This window comes from Anguilla rostrata, chromosome 7 (genome assembly GCF_018555375.3).
Source record: "Anguilla rostrata isolate EN2019 chromosome 7, ASM1855537v3, whole genome shotgun sequence".
NCBI classification, from domain to species: domain Eukaryota; kingdom Metazoa; phylum Chordata; class Actinopteri; order Anguilliformes; family Anguillidae; genus Anguilla; species Anguilla rostrata.
The window spans coordinates 53,959,584-53,975,080 of record NC_057939.1 but is presented as its reverse complement, the minus strand read 5'-3'; the positions used below and the strand labels follow the sequence as shown (position 1 = coordinate 53,975,080).

The following is a 15,497-nucleotide window of genomic DNA, read 5'->3' as shown; positions in this document are numbered from 1 at the left end:
AAGGGGATCCATTCAGTTCTCAAGAACAGGCGTATATTAAATGATTCAATCAATGACAGCCTGCTGCAGTTTGATAAAACATTACAATTATTCAGTCCACCATGACTGAATTAGTACGAGAATTCGTTAACATAGCATCATTCACTTTTAAAGAAAGGAGTCCATATTGTGATTTTTAAAAATTTATTCTAAACATTATAGGTGTTGCATGTTCATTTAAATAAAATATTATTTAATGCCTGCAAAACAGATTGCCTCAGGTGACACACTCCCTCACCCCAGTGTGACTGTGTTACAGTATGTAAACTTATTTAATACTGACTGAACTTCTACAACTTACCTTTTCTATTTCTCATATGGAGCTGCTACTTCACATTTTTGAAAATAAACAAGGAAAAAATCTTAGTTTCTGAGACAATTTACACACCTTTATTCAACAAATGACTGAAACGACACGTAACATTAAGATCCACAGTGACACATTTACCGTACGTACCGTAAAACTATTTAACACTGATTACAATGGAGCGATGCATGACAATTCAGTTAACGCATTGCTAACAACAACGATGTCATGTGATCAAGACAGGATTGGTTAGGTACAGCAGCCACGAGCTTGTGATGACCCCTTTCTCCTAAGACAGATGTAACAAGCCTTTTTAAGGTCTTGTTTATCTCCTCCTGCGATGCTTGCTTTTGACATACACCATTTTGACAAAGAGAGTATTAAGTTACACACCCATTTTGTATACTGTAAAAATTACAGTCTGAGACTTTGATTGTCCCAAATATCTTCTTCATATTTTCTTTCTGACCCTGTATGACTTAGGACCTACACCGGAAGCAAAAGCATCTTTTAAAAGAGAATATCTTGGGAGATCAGTCCTCAGAAACTCCAAAGCTTAGGTTTGAAAGTGATGTTGCTTCACAAACCCACTCTGACGCAAACCAAAGCTCGTGGCAGCCAGCGAGCCGTGTTTCAGACTGGTGTTATGGGATTATCTTATTTAAACACACGTATGCAGTCAGTTATTTTGCCTCACCGGGGAACAGCTTTATGAATCAGCCTTGGGTGAGGCGCATGCCTGTATTACAGCCAGACTAGAGATGCCTCATTCACGTGGGATGTTTCTGAGCGTCCTTAGCTGCAAAGATACTGTTCCTTATTACCCATGACAGTGCTATTGATTTCAAGTTCTGATTGGAAAAAAGCTGCAAAAAACTTCCATAAAAATGATTCAAACACAGCAATGAATAGTATTTTCATCACACGAAACTGTTACTTTAGACATTTCTTATGTACATGCACAATTTGTTTAAATGACCTTCTAATTATTATTCTCAATGAGATAACAAACATTAATACATTTTTTGCACATCACGTTTCATATATATTTATGTACAATATAAACATGCTGACCATTACTTACTGTAGTATATGACCGATGGCAGCAAATAAAGAACAAATGTATGTGATACATTTTTTAATTAATATGTAAAATATGTAAATTCACATTTATTCAAAAATAAGTATTGTACATCTTCAAAATAGCTGAATTCTAACTTAATTCCTGGTGTGGTCCATGTCCATTTGCTCTGAACCACCCACTAAGATTAATTGATAAAGATTTGTATTCAATCAAGATTTTTGTGCATGTGTCCATTCATTCTTTCCTTCACAAACATAGTTTGATCGATTTAATCATCAACACAATTGACCAAGGAGAAAAAATAGGCACCTATCTTGGGTTAGTTTGGGCCATTGTACTGACAGCAAGAGCAATTTCCCAAGAATTGTTTCATTTTCTTTATCTTAGCATCCTGTTTTTGGCTCACACAAAAGACACTTAGAGGTGTCTTTATCGAAAATCCATAACGACATTTCATTGAATGATATGGAGTAAACAGCACTATGGGTTTTAGAATCACAGTAAAGACCTACAGCACACCAGCAATTGCACACAATTAACTGACAATAAAAGCAGTCTGTAGTATTTCTTTAAATGTTCTTGAATAGGGTACTTATTAAAAATATAACATCACATTGTTCACATTGCACTGAGGTAATGAATCATTAATAAAACATCTAGATGTGAAATAAGCTGTACATATACTTCCCCTTTGGCTAGAATACATGCAAAACTGTAAGTTAAAAAAATTCCAGTGAGAAAATAAGGGAAAATACTAAAATAGTGGCTTGTGATGGGAAACACCAAATGTGCTCTAAGCAGGTGAGAAAGATGCTTCATCAAAACTCCATCTTAGGACCCAGTCCTGGTGTCCAGTTCTGGCTTCTCTTGAGCCGGTGATTATATTGCTGGACTCAAAACCTGCTTATTTGGAGTGATATAGTTGATAAAGGCTTTTGCCTCAGTCTACATGCAGTGCACGGTAGTCTTACGGTAGGACTGATGAGGTGTGTTAGAGACAGACCAGATGTAATCCGACCTTTTCTATATAATTCCAGTCATCTTGCAGTCTAAACATTAGTTCCATTCCACAAAATAATTAAATTACCTAGAATAATAGACCATTGAAAATTTTGATATAGAAAATATGATACTACAGTTCTTTTTGTTGGGGGGGGGGGGGTGTTATTATTTGCATATTTAATTTCAAATCTAATCATGGATATACATATCTTAATCAGAACAGTGGCTGTTCAGTAAGCCAAACATGTACTTCTATTGCCAATCATTATGACAAGTTAACTTTTTTACACATCAGAATCTTACAATGTTCAATCAGACATTCAGTATCGTGCTGGGAGATCACAGAGAGGTTTGAGAGCTTCGTTTTTGAAGTTTTGCTTTTTTAATCCTTTACAACCATCACTTCCAAACACAGACACCTTTACCCCCTTTCTACTTTGGTCTTTATTTAATCCTTTACATTTATTTACTTTAATTTCATTTTGAAATTTAATCATTTGATTTTTTATCATTTTATTTTTTATCTCCAAGTTTTACTATGTTTCCACAGTTTCACCCACTGTGGGCTTTTATTTATTACTTATTTTTAGTTTCGTAACTTGACTTTGTAAGTTTTCTCCAACATGGGCATCTGCTTATTTATTATTTATTTATACTTTTTAATTTATTTTTAAGTAACTGTTGAAGTCCAAATAGTTTAGCCCAGAAAGCATCAGCGTTCAGCTGATATTATTATTATTATTATTATTATTATTATTATTACTATTAATTGAGGGAGGTTGAGGATATAGAAAGGGAAGCTGAACCGAAGGAAGGCTGGATATCCACCACACCAGCGGCCTAAACACCACACCGCACCTTGCTCGTCTACCGGAGCCCAGCAGCCTAGGTGGACGACTCGTGAAGACCATCCCCCTCTCCCCTCCTCCCTCCACCTCAGCTCCGACCCTGCGCTCGTGGTGGGCTCATCCAACATTCAGTACATCTTCATCCCTCAAGCACATACGCTTTGCTTTCCAGGGTGTCCAAGTCCAAGGCATTAATTCCAGAATGCCATCGCATCAGCGGGAACACCAATTGGCGTCCGCTCTATAGCCGTCAACGTGGGATTAAAATGACATCAGGCTTTAGGAATCGGAGAAACTCAAGGATGAGTTTCATCACTCTTAGTCATGCTCTCCTGGATTCTGGTAAACAGCGCACCACTGCAGTTATTACTCTGGCCAAGTAAAGTTCAGCCAAATCTGCCAACTTCACATCTGGTGAAAAGAACACTGTGGCCCTCCCAAGTTTACACCTTTTGGACAATTTCACTTTTTTTTCTTGAGTCAATAGGGAACTTTTTTAAGTAGATGGTCTATACCCCAACTCAGCTGGTTCCCATCTTTTAGCTATGAACATAGAGCTGACTTTAGACTTCAGCTAGTCATTCTGCATCTGACTGCCAGTGGGTACAATGTGTTCACATTAATTAAACATTTACTCCTTAACTCCCCATAGACGATATAAATATCATGCTCCTGTGTGCAGAAATATTTCTAATTTAATTGCAGTTCAAATGGTAACAGTCCATCTCCAGTCTGTGCTGCCTGTAAATTGTGTCAACAGTCTAACTGACCCCCTTACATTCAAAAGCAGAAACAAGGTTTAGGTTTATCACATATCAATGCCAGAAGCGTACGCAGTCATTCTTGTTTCTAAACGGATCTCGATGTCTTTATTATCACTGAACCCTGGCTAAAGAAAACTGATGATTTAATTGTAACTATAAATGTCTATGACATAAAACTAGTAAAGGAGGTGGTGTGGCCGTCTATATAAGGTGATGCTATTCGGTTACAGTCGTAAATTCCATCTCAGTGGCCAAATACTTTGAATTTGTTTCATTGAAGCTTGATGTGTGGTAAAATAACTATCGTTGTGATCGGGGTCTACAGACCTCCCTCAGCTTCAGCTTCAGCTGTGACAGTGTCGCCGTGCAAATGGGCAATTATTTCACACTGAAAGTAGTTGAACTACAGCACAGCTACCTTGAAGAGAAATGTAGCTGGCAAAACTACAGTTACTCAAAAAAGGGTAGTTCAAACTACTTCTACCACTGTAAAACAAGAAAAAAGATCAAATAATAGTCATTATCATGGTCCCCAGAAATGCTTTCTTTTTGCACTAGGGGAGAATTATACAGCTCATTAGGGAAAACCAGCAATGTATGGCAATTTTCCGTTGACTGATGGTAACCATAGTGGAGTGGTGTGCAGCTCACTAATCAGGATTGCAGTATAAAGAGAGAGAGGAGGCGGTATTTGCTTAAACGGGTTTGGAAAAGAATACATTATAGGGCTAAAAGTAGTTGGACTTAACCTGTGGATAACCATGCCTCAAAATGATAAAAAAAGAAATTAACTACTTCAACTTCCAGACAAATTTGAATGTAGTTGAACTACCAACAAACTGCTGCAATATGTAATTAAAACTACTAATTTACCTAAATGTAGTTAAACTACTCCCCAATTACAAGTAATGACTGTGACATCAGCTGGCAAATAAAATAGAAAATAAACACTTGTGTGCAATGGTCATCATCGTCATCCATGTTCTTGTTTTCTGTACACTAACACTGAAACACTGGGTATGTCCATTTTATACCCAGCAGTTTCTGAACACATGCACAACACACTTCACACTGCCTCATCTCCCCGGCGCGCACAGCTCCTTATCCGTGCGCTTATTCGCCGTGGGTTTGGCGAGGGAACCTTCCGGTCTTCAGGAGAACTCTTTCGCGGGAGCACCGCGAGGGCCGTAGAGGCCGGAGCTCCCAGAAGCCCTCAGGCCCCCGCCGGGGCAGCCGTTGGCACCGCCGTGGAGGGAGGGGCAGCTCTTCTGCCGCGCCTGGCGGGCGCCGGGGTTGTCCGCGTCGGCAGGGTCGAAGGTCGCGGCGGCGGCCACGCTGGACTCCAGGCGGGTGACGGTGTACATGCTGCTCTGGCGGGCGGGGTGGAAGCGCGCCATCTGGAGCTCCAGCTCGTCGTAGGTGGACACCTTGATGAAGGGGCACCAGCGGAACGCCCGCTTGAACCCGGCTCGGAATCTGAGAGAGAGAGAGAGAGAGAGAGAGAGGGGGAGAGGGGAAGAGAGAGAGAGAGGGGGGGAGAGGGAGAGGGAGAGAGTGGGGGAGAGAGTGAGAAAGAGGGAGAGGGAGAGAGAGGGGGGAAGAGGAGAGAGAGAAAGAGAGAGATAGAGAATGAGAGAGAGAGAGATGGAGAGAGAGAGAGAGAGAGAGAGAGAGAGAGAGAGAGAGAGAGAGCTGGCTTTGTAGCTGGCATTCATGATAAAATTAATTCTGATGAAGTCATCAAGGAGGAATTTGATCCAGTAGAGTGAGATCACCGTCTCTATTTTTGAACAAATTAATTTCCTGACATTTGAAACATACAGGGTGCATCCCACTGCTTTTCACTCCTCACCATCTTTCCTCCACTCCATCAATACCACTCGTCTCCCACCCGGAAGTACGTGGAGGAAAGGAGCAGGAGGAGACAAGTTTGGAGGGAGGGAGGATACTAAGATGGGTTTCCGAGGAGAGGAGAAGGCAGAAGAGGAAAGGAGGTTGCGTTTGAGTATTGGGACGCACCCACATCTCAAATGGACAGGAAGAGCCACTCACTTCCTCTCCAGGTTCATTAGGATCTGCGGTTAATCCCAACACTGGAGCTCCGTACAAAAGTACATTCAGAGCTTGAATTAAGAGGAAAATTGAAAGAAAATAATACTGTTTTCACTCCTCCGCTCAAGATAATTGAATTCCCCTGAGGCTGACTACACAAGCATTTGAGTTTCATAAAGTCATAGAACGCAAAGCAGGCTGCAGGGACACATTCTGTTTACTGAACTGTAGTGAAATTAATGCAGAAGATCTGTCGGTTCTCGCACAAGATATTCCAATCATGTTATTGTACGGTTTGATGATCACATAACTCAAATTTAAAAAATATTCCACCTTCATTAGTACGAGTGGGGATTCATTACCAAATCAGCAACTCTCATGTAAAAAAGACATAACCAAAAAGTCTTTATGACACACATTCCTCCTCTTCAAAGTCATGCATAAGTGCCTTGTGAAGACATTACATAACAGTACATTAGAGGCATTTAGCAGATGATCTTATCCAGAGAGACATACACAACTTTTTACATTTTCATTGAATCCATTTACGCAGTTGGATACATACTGTAGCAATGCAGGTTAAGTACACTGCTCAAGGGTACAACGGCAGTGCCCTACCTGGGAATCGAACCTGTGACCTTTAGGCTACAAGACCAGCTCCTTACCCATTATACTACACTGCCCCCCGCAAGCTGAAGACCAGCTGTACCCACCTGCTGTTGACGCAGCAGTAGATGATGGGGTTGTACATGGTGGAGCTCATGGCCAGCCACATCACTGAGAGGTAGACCTGCTGGATGTACTTCCACTTGGTGAGCAGCTTGTTAAGTCCAGTGACGATGAAGTAGATGTGATAAGGCATCCAGCAAAATGCGAAGGTCAGCACCACGATGATCATCATCTTCACCACCTGCAACAGGTAAAATAATTAACAGAATTGTACATTACATGTACTATGTTATAGTTGAATTAACACTGGACATTTTACTGTGTGCGTACGTGATGCAGTAGTTGTGAACTTAAATAAATATATTGATTTAACAGAACTAATTATTGTTTCAATTCTTGGTTCGTTGCGCACTGTTTTTTCAGGAACATGTATTGCTGACTTCATAGCAAGCAGCCAGGGACCTTTCCAATAACACCAAAAAAAAAATGTGACTTAAATGTCACATTAATTCATATTTGCATTATTGCGTGGGACATATAAAATAAATCAAACTTTGAGTCATCATGTCATATTAATATGCCTGAAAAGGATCTAATGAAATCTATTTCTTATGAAAGCCAAACATCTAAATGTGGTCGGGAAGAAGAAGAAGATTCCTTATGCAAGTCAGACATCCACATGAATTCGAAGCAGCGAAGCGTGGAGCCGTCTAGCACTGGAAAGGGTATTGGAATATTCTGCGTGCTGCATTTCTCCATCAAATGACCTCATCATTAATGTCCTCTCAGTCTGCATTTGCAAGTTTACTGATTTCATAATGTTACTCTCAGAAGCCGCATACCCGTCCAGAAAGAAGAAGAAGAAGAAGAAGAAGAAGAATAAGTTTTATTTTGATTCCACATATAGAGCCAAATCATATGCAATCATTTCAAATTTATTAGCTTTATTATTTTTAAATAATCTTTTTTTTTTCAGAGCAGCCAGAATAATTTGGGCTTATACTCTGAAAATTTGGTGGCGAGTGTTAGGTCAACTCTTACAGAGCACATGAAGTCCCTGTTGGACTCATGTGTACTCTGATAGAGCTGAATTAAAACTGCACATTTTACTGACTCACAATACTTACTCACAATAACAATAACCGAAGGAGACAGTGCGTGAAAGACTAACAAGGATTGATGTTCAACAATGCGCTCCACTTAATTATCAAGAGTGCTGAAATATAAATATTCTAAAAGTCTCATAAATTTTTAATATATTAAATATTCATAAGCAGCAGCTGGTGAATCCGACTAGAATTAATCATTTTGCTGTGAAGCGCTAAAAATGATTATTTTATATGAAATGGCACTGATTAATGTGTAAATCATTTAAAATGTACTTGGTGAAAAACAAACACAATAAAATAAATCATTAAAAAAAATAAAATATAAATTTAAAAAAATGACTTCCTTTGATTTCGTGGATGATAAGGAATAGCTTCCATAGCATATCACTATTTGAGTTTAGGACAGATCTTCTTCACCCTTTCTTTGAAGTCAGTGCCCACAGCTCGAAGGAGCCTGCTTTAAAGTTTTAAAACCGGACCGTTCTGGTTCTAAGTTGAATTGCAGTCAGCTGAAGGCTGCAATGCGCAGAAAACTTGCATTAAAACTTTATTCCCGGGACAAACGTGTAAATTTTACATCAGTAGCACAAGTCTGGGCTTTAACAAACGTCCAGCTTTGGCAGGGGTAGGTGTTCCGCTGGGGGGTAACGCTGACTGCTGCAGTAATTCAAGCTTCCTGCTTCTTCTTCTTTTGATTTATATTTCAATCATTACATTTGGACTTCAATACATTTTTGTTTCGAGCAAACAAATCAATAAGAGAACACATTTCTCCATCTGAAAAAATATTTTTTTCCTGGCTTTGCCTCGTCCATTTTACAAGAAACCGAGCCAGTTCCGCAGTATGCAAATTAGGAGGTAACACTTTCGTGCAACGGACTTTGCATATGAACATCTGTCGTAAGTAGTCATCCCTGCCAGTGTCTAGTTGATGTGACCAACCTCTCTTGGGCCTATATTACATTACAGGCATTTATCCAGAGCAACACAACAGCTGAATGTATACTGAAGCAATGAGGTTATGTACCTCGCTCAAGGGTACAACAATGGTGCAACAACGGCAGTCGAACCTGTTACCACAGGGAAGCAAACCTGTGACCTTTAGGTTACCAGACCAGCTCAATACACATTATACTAGACAGCCGTCTATGCCCAAAATAAGTGGAGACTAACAATGTCAGGCTTAAGGTGAAAGTGAAATGTAAGAGCTGGTCATGTGCTCAACGTTTATGCAACGTTTACACAACCTCAAACTCTGCTTCAACAATCATAATCAGATCATAATCATGTGTATGGTTTTATAACATTTCCAGGATTATTTATTATCCCAAAAAAAGTTGAAGGTGATAGGGAAAAGGTTAGGTACAGTGCATTGCCATTTAAACAGCCTGTATTGTCGTTTACATTGTTGTCAACTGCAAGCATGACTAAAAGAATGCTTTATGTGAAATTTGGTGAAAAACAAAAGCAGAGGCTGGATGCATAAATGATGGATGGGTTACTAAATATTTTAGCGTTGTGTCTTAGGCCCCACATCATGAGCTAATAAGATAAACCCTCAACAACCATATTACAGATATGAATAAAATTTTGATTCTTTTGGCTCTGCACTCCAGCACCCTGGATCTGAAGACTGTCAGCTCTAATTAAAGGGTATTTATGTTCACATCAGGTACATTCTTACTGTATTTTCGTTGTCTAGCTGCCCCTTCAAAACTGCAGGGTCAATGTTGTATATGGTTAATGATTATGTCTTTAGCAATGAAAAATAAAATAAAATCTACAGAAATAATCTAGCACATTATAGGCATTCAGCTGACGCCAGAATAACACAACATTTCACATAGCATTTTACATTGCATCCATTTACACAGCTGGACATACACTGAAGCAATGCAGGTTAAGTACCTCGCTTGAGGGAACAAAAGCAGTGTCCTACTTGGGAATCTAACCAGTGACCTTTAGGTTACAAGGCCAGCTCCTTACCCATTATACTACACTGCCGTCTATAGTAAAAGCATGTCTCACAGTAGTTCATGTTGTTGAAGCAACTGATGGCATTATACCAACATTCTTGTTCAATCAACAAAATGCAATACTTTCTATCCATTGATTCCACATACCGAAGCAGGGTTGGCTTAGTCGGAGTTACTAACCCTAACCCTAACCCTAACCCTAGCATTAACGCTAATCCTAACCCTAACCCTAGCTGTAACCCTAACCATAACCCTAGCAGTAACCCTAACCCTAATCCAAGCTGTAACCCTACCCCTAACCCTAAACCTAGGGGTAACTGTAACCCTAACCCTAACACTAGCTATAACACTAACCATAGCCAAAATAACCTAAACCTACCCCTAACCCTTTGACCTAACCCCCTAGTGTAACCGACCCTACCTCTAGCTTACCTAACCCAAAAGCCTACCTGAACCTAACCCTAACCACTAACCCTAGCTTAACCCAAACCCTAACCCTAACCAAGATTATACAAACCCTAACCCTAGCGTAACTTTAACCAACCCTAGCTGTACCCTAACCCTAACCATAGCTGAAACCCTAACCCAATAACCCTGCTGTAACCTACCCTAACCCTAACCAAAACCCCTACCTAGCTGAAACCCTAACCCTAAACCCTAACCCTACTCTAACCCTAACCTAAACCCTAGCCCTAGATGTACCCTAAAACCTCACCCTAACCAACCCGAACCCTAACCCTAACACTAGCTGTAACCCACCTAACTAGCTGAAACCCTAACCCTAACCCAACCCTAGCTGTAACCCTACAACACTAACCCTAGCTACCCTTTAACCTAGCTGTAACCCTAACCCAACCAACCCTACTGTAAACCCTAACCCAGCTGTAACCTACCCAAAGCAAAAACGACTCTAGAGTAACCTAACCCTAACCCGAGTGTAACCCTAACCCACCGTAGGTAGCCGAACCCTAGCTGTAACCCTAACCCTAACCCTAGCTGTATGCCTAACCCAAACCCTAGCTGTAACCCTAACCCTAACCATAGCTGAATCCCTAACCCTAACCCTAACTGTAACCCTAACCCTAACCTTAACCCGAGCTGTAACCCTAACCCTAACCCAAGCTGTAACCCTAAACCTAACCCTAGCTGTAACCCTAACCTGAACCCTAACCTAGACTTAACTAAGTAACCCTAAACCTACTGATCCTAACCCTACACTAGCTTAACCCTAACCCTAACCCTAACCCTAGCTTAACCCTACCCTAACCCTAGGTAACTGTAACCTAACCTAGCTGTTACCCTAACCCTAACCCTAACCCTAGCTGTAACCCTAACCCTAACCCTAGTGTAACCCTAACCCTAACCCTTACCCTAGTACACTAACCCTAACCCTAACCCTAGCAGTAACCCTAACCATAACCCTAGCTGTAACCCTAACCCAACCCTACTGTTCCTAACCCTAACCCTAGCTGTAACCAACCCTAACCCTAGCTGTACCCTAACCCTAAACCTAACCCTAGCGTAACCCTAACCCTAACCCTACCCTAGCTGTAACCCTAACCTAGATGTACCCAAACCCTAACCCTAGCTGTACCTAACCCTAACCCTAACCCTAGCGTAACCCTAACCCTAACCCTAGCTGTACACCCCCTAACCCTAACCCTAGCGGTAACCCTAACCCTAACCCTAACCCTAGCTGTAACTACCCTAACCCTCTGTAACTCTAACCCTAACCCTAGCTGTTACCCTAACCGTAAACCCTAACCCTACGGTAACCCTAACCCTAACCCTAACCCTAACCATAGCTGTAAACCTAACACTAACCCTAACCCTAGCTGTAACCCTAACCCTAGCAGTTACCCTAACCCTAACCCTAGCTGTAAACCTAACACTAACCCTAGCTGTATCCCTATCCCTAACCCTAGCTCTAACCCTAACCCTAACCCTAACCCTAGCTGTAAACCTAACACTAACCCTAACCCTACTGTAACCCTAACCCTAACCCTAACCCTAGCTGTAACCCTAACCTAGCGTTCCCTAACCCTAACCCTAGCTGTAACCCTAACCCAACCCCTTGCTGTAACCCTAACCCTAGCTGTAACCCTAACCCTAACCCTAGCTGGAACCCTAACCCTAATCCTAACCCTAGACGGAACCCTAACCCTACCCATGTAACCCTAGCCTAACCCTCAACCACTAACCCCTAGCTGTAACCCTAACCTAACCCTAGCTGTACCCTAACCTAACCCTAACCCTAGCTGTAAACCCTAACCCTAACCCTAACCCTAGCTGAAACCCTAACCCTAACCCTAGCTGTAACCCTACCCTAACCCTAACCCTAGCTGTAACCCTAAGCCTAACCTAACCTAGCTGTAACCTAACCCTACCCTAGTGTAACCCTACCCTAACCCTAACCTACCCTAGCTGTACCCTAACCCTAAGCCCTAACCCTACGTAACCCTAACCCTAACCCTAGCTGTACCTACCTAACCTACTGAACCCTAACCCTAACCCTAGCTGTACCCTAACCCTAACCCTAGCTGTAATCCCTAACCCTAACCCTAACCCTAGCGTAACCTACCCTAACCCTAACCCTAGCTGTAACCCTAACCCCTAACCCAGCTAACCTAACCTAACCCTAGCTGTTCCCTAACCCTAACCCTAACCCTAGCTGTAACCCTAACCCTAACCCTAGCTTATAACCCTAAAACCCTAACCCTAGCTGTAACCCTAACCTACTTACCCTAACCCTAGGAACCCTAACCAACCCTAGCTGTAACCCTACTAACCCTAACCCTAGCTGTTCCTAACCTAACCCAGCTGTAACCCTAACCCTAACCCTAACCCTAGCTGTAACCCTAACCCTAACCCTAGCTGTAACCCTAACCCTAACCCTAACCCTAGCAGTAACCGTAACCCTAGCCCTAGATGTAACCCTAACCCTAACCTTAACCCTAGCTCTAACCCTAACCCTAGCTGTATCCCTAACCCTAACCCTAGCTGTAACCCTAACCCTAACCCTAACCCTAGCTGTAAACCTAACCCTAACCCTAACCCTAGCTGTAACCCTAACCCTAACCCTAACCCTAGCTGTAACCCTAACCCTAACCCTAGCTGTAACCGTAACTCTAACCCCAGCTGTAACTCTAACCCTAACCCTAACCCTAGCTGTAAACCTAACCCTAACCCTAGCTATAACCCTATCCCTAACCCTAGCTGTAACCCTAACCCTAACTCTAGCTGTAACCCTAGCCCTAACCCTAGCTGTAACTCTAACCCTAACCCTAGCTGTTACCCTAGCCCTAACCCTAACCCTAGCTGTAACCCTAACCCTAACCCTAGCTGTAACCGTAACTCTAACCCCAGCTGTAACTCTAAGCCTAGCCCTAACCCTAGCTGTAAACCTAACCCTAACCCTAGCTATAACCCTATCCCTAACCCTAGCTGTAACCCTAACCCTAACCCTAGCTATAACCCTATCCCTAACCCTAGCTGTAACCCTAACCCTAACCCTAGCTGTAACCCTAGCCCTAACCCTAGCTGTAACTCTAACCCTAACCCTAGCTGTTACCCTAACCCTAACCCTAACCCTAGCTGTAACCCTAACCCTAACCCTAGCTGTAACCCTAACCCTAACCCTAGCTGTAACCCTAACCCTAACCCTAACCCTAGCTGTAACCCTAACCCTAACCCTAGCTATAACCCTATCCCTAACCCTAGCTGTAACCCTAACCCTAACCCTAGCTGTAACCCTAACCCTAGCTGTAACCCTAACCCTAACCCTAACCCTATCTGTCACCCTAACCCTTATCCTAACCCTAACTCTAACTCTAACCCTATCCCTAACCCTAGGTGTAACCTTAACTTTAACCGTAGCTGTTACACTAACCATAGCTCTAACCTTAACCCTAGCTGTACCTCTAACCCTTGCAACTGCATACAACACCCTAGCAACCACCTAGAACTCCATAGCAACCACATTGAAACTTCATAGCAACTGCCTAGAACTCCATAGCAACCACCTAGCAACACCCTAGCAACCACCTAGAACTCCATACAAACATCTAGCAAAACCCTAGCAACTGCCTAGATCTCCATACAACCACCTAGCAGAACCCTAGCAACCACTTTGGACACCCAAGCAACCACCTAGAACACCCTAGCAACTGCCTAGAACTCCATAGCAACCACCTAGCACACCCTTGCAACTGCCTAGAAATCCATAGCAACCAGCTAGCAACACCCCAGCAACCACCTAGAACACCTTAGCAACCGTCTTGAACTCCATAGCAACCACCTAGCAACACCATAGCAACCACCTAGACCACCCTAGCAACCGCATATAGTGAGTAAAACACTGAGATACCATATTTTGATGAAGAGTTCATTTAGCTCCGTATATATGTGTCGCAAATCAACTTGTTGCCATGATGTTATAGCACATACACAGTACTCTGTCTCTGCTCATACTACAGACACTGTTTGCTCTGTTCAGCACAAAGTTGACTTTGCATTGGCAGCAACCACACTTCACAATTTCTGCAGGAATTGTCTAGTTATTATAATTTTTCACTTCTTACCTTCCTCTTTGCTGTAAGCTGCCCATGGTAATTTTTATTTGTATCTCCTGGAATCTCCCCTCCCCACAAAGTTATTCCAATGATGGTGTAGGCAATTCCCATCACCACTAGGGGCAGTACATATACCAGTACAGTCACAATGATGTGGTACCTGCACAAACAAGAGAGAACATCATAGGAAAACTTTATACATGCTAATGAGCATAAAGGGAATTGAAAAAGAAAATATTTAGCACAAATATTGATGGGTTCATTAAACACATAGAAATTATGGCACAGCACATTAAACTAAGTGCTGTTAATTTGGATTTTTATTACTAAGCTTCTTCAGACTCTAGAGTGCCTGGTTTATCCCCCTGTATTATACGCCTGACAAAAGCAGTGCAGTTCTGAACGATAACCCCGCCCACTTTTTATGATGTAACCACCATTTTCTAGCAAATCACACAAACATTTGGGTTCAGTCAGGGTAGAGGTTGAAGAGAGAGAGAGAGAGAGAGAGAGGTGTCTGTAAAACGTCACACTTCTACAAACCGCCCCCTGAAAATCTCATCAATTTCTCAGTCAGCACATGCCCACTGTGTCTGACTCTGCTACAGTAAGGGTTCTTCTCAGATGTTGAGAGGATTTTGGAGTTCTCCAGCTGTCTGGGTTCTGAGACCATGGCTTCTACGCAACCATGGCTGCTAAAACAACTGCAGCGTCCGCAAACCTCTGCAGGGTTTTAGGGTAGTGACCATTTTAAAGCGATCTGGCAAGAGTACTTTTATTTTTCTTTTTTTTTTCCATTTTTTTTTTTTAGAATGTTGGTTTAGCGGAAAGCGTGACAATTTTCAGCAGCATCCTTTATCCCCCTCGGTTGCAAAGGAGAAAAATCAGAAACGCGCGCCCTCCAGTTCCTGAACATTCTGTACCGCCGCTCGGGGAAAGGACAGACTTCAGAGAAGAAGAAGAAGAAGAAGAAGAAGAAGGGAGAGAAGGAGAAAGAGAAGGAGGGAGATGCTCACATGAAGGAGTCCTCTGAAGATCGGGGCCAGTTCACGAAGCACAGCGTCCTCCGGGGGATG

General features: G+C 42.2%; 1 protein-coding gene across 1 annotated transcript in view; it reads right to left on the bottom strand.

Annotated features, from left to right (window-relative positions):
* Positions 1-402: 402 nt before the first annotated feature.
* LOC135260064 (neuromedin-K receptor) overlaps positions 403-15,497 on the bottom strand; it is a 17,674-nt gene continuing 2,579 nt past the window's right edge. Inside the window, exons 2-5 of the mRNA XM_064345204.1 lie at positions 15,438-15,497; positions 14,431-14,581; positions 6,810-7,006; positions 403-5,520 (exon numbers count right to left, since the gene is read on the bottom strand). The exon at positions 15,438-15,497 is cut by the window's right edge and continues 129 nt beyond it. Coding sequence (XP_064201274.1) covers positions 5,196-5,520; positions 6,810-7,006; positions 14,431-14,581; positions 15,438-15,497 — 733 coding nt within the window. The 3' untranslated portion in view covers positions 403-5,195. The remainder of the gene's footprint in view (positions 5,521-6,809; positions 7,007-14,430; positions 14,582-15,437) is intronic.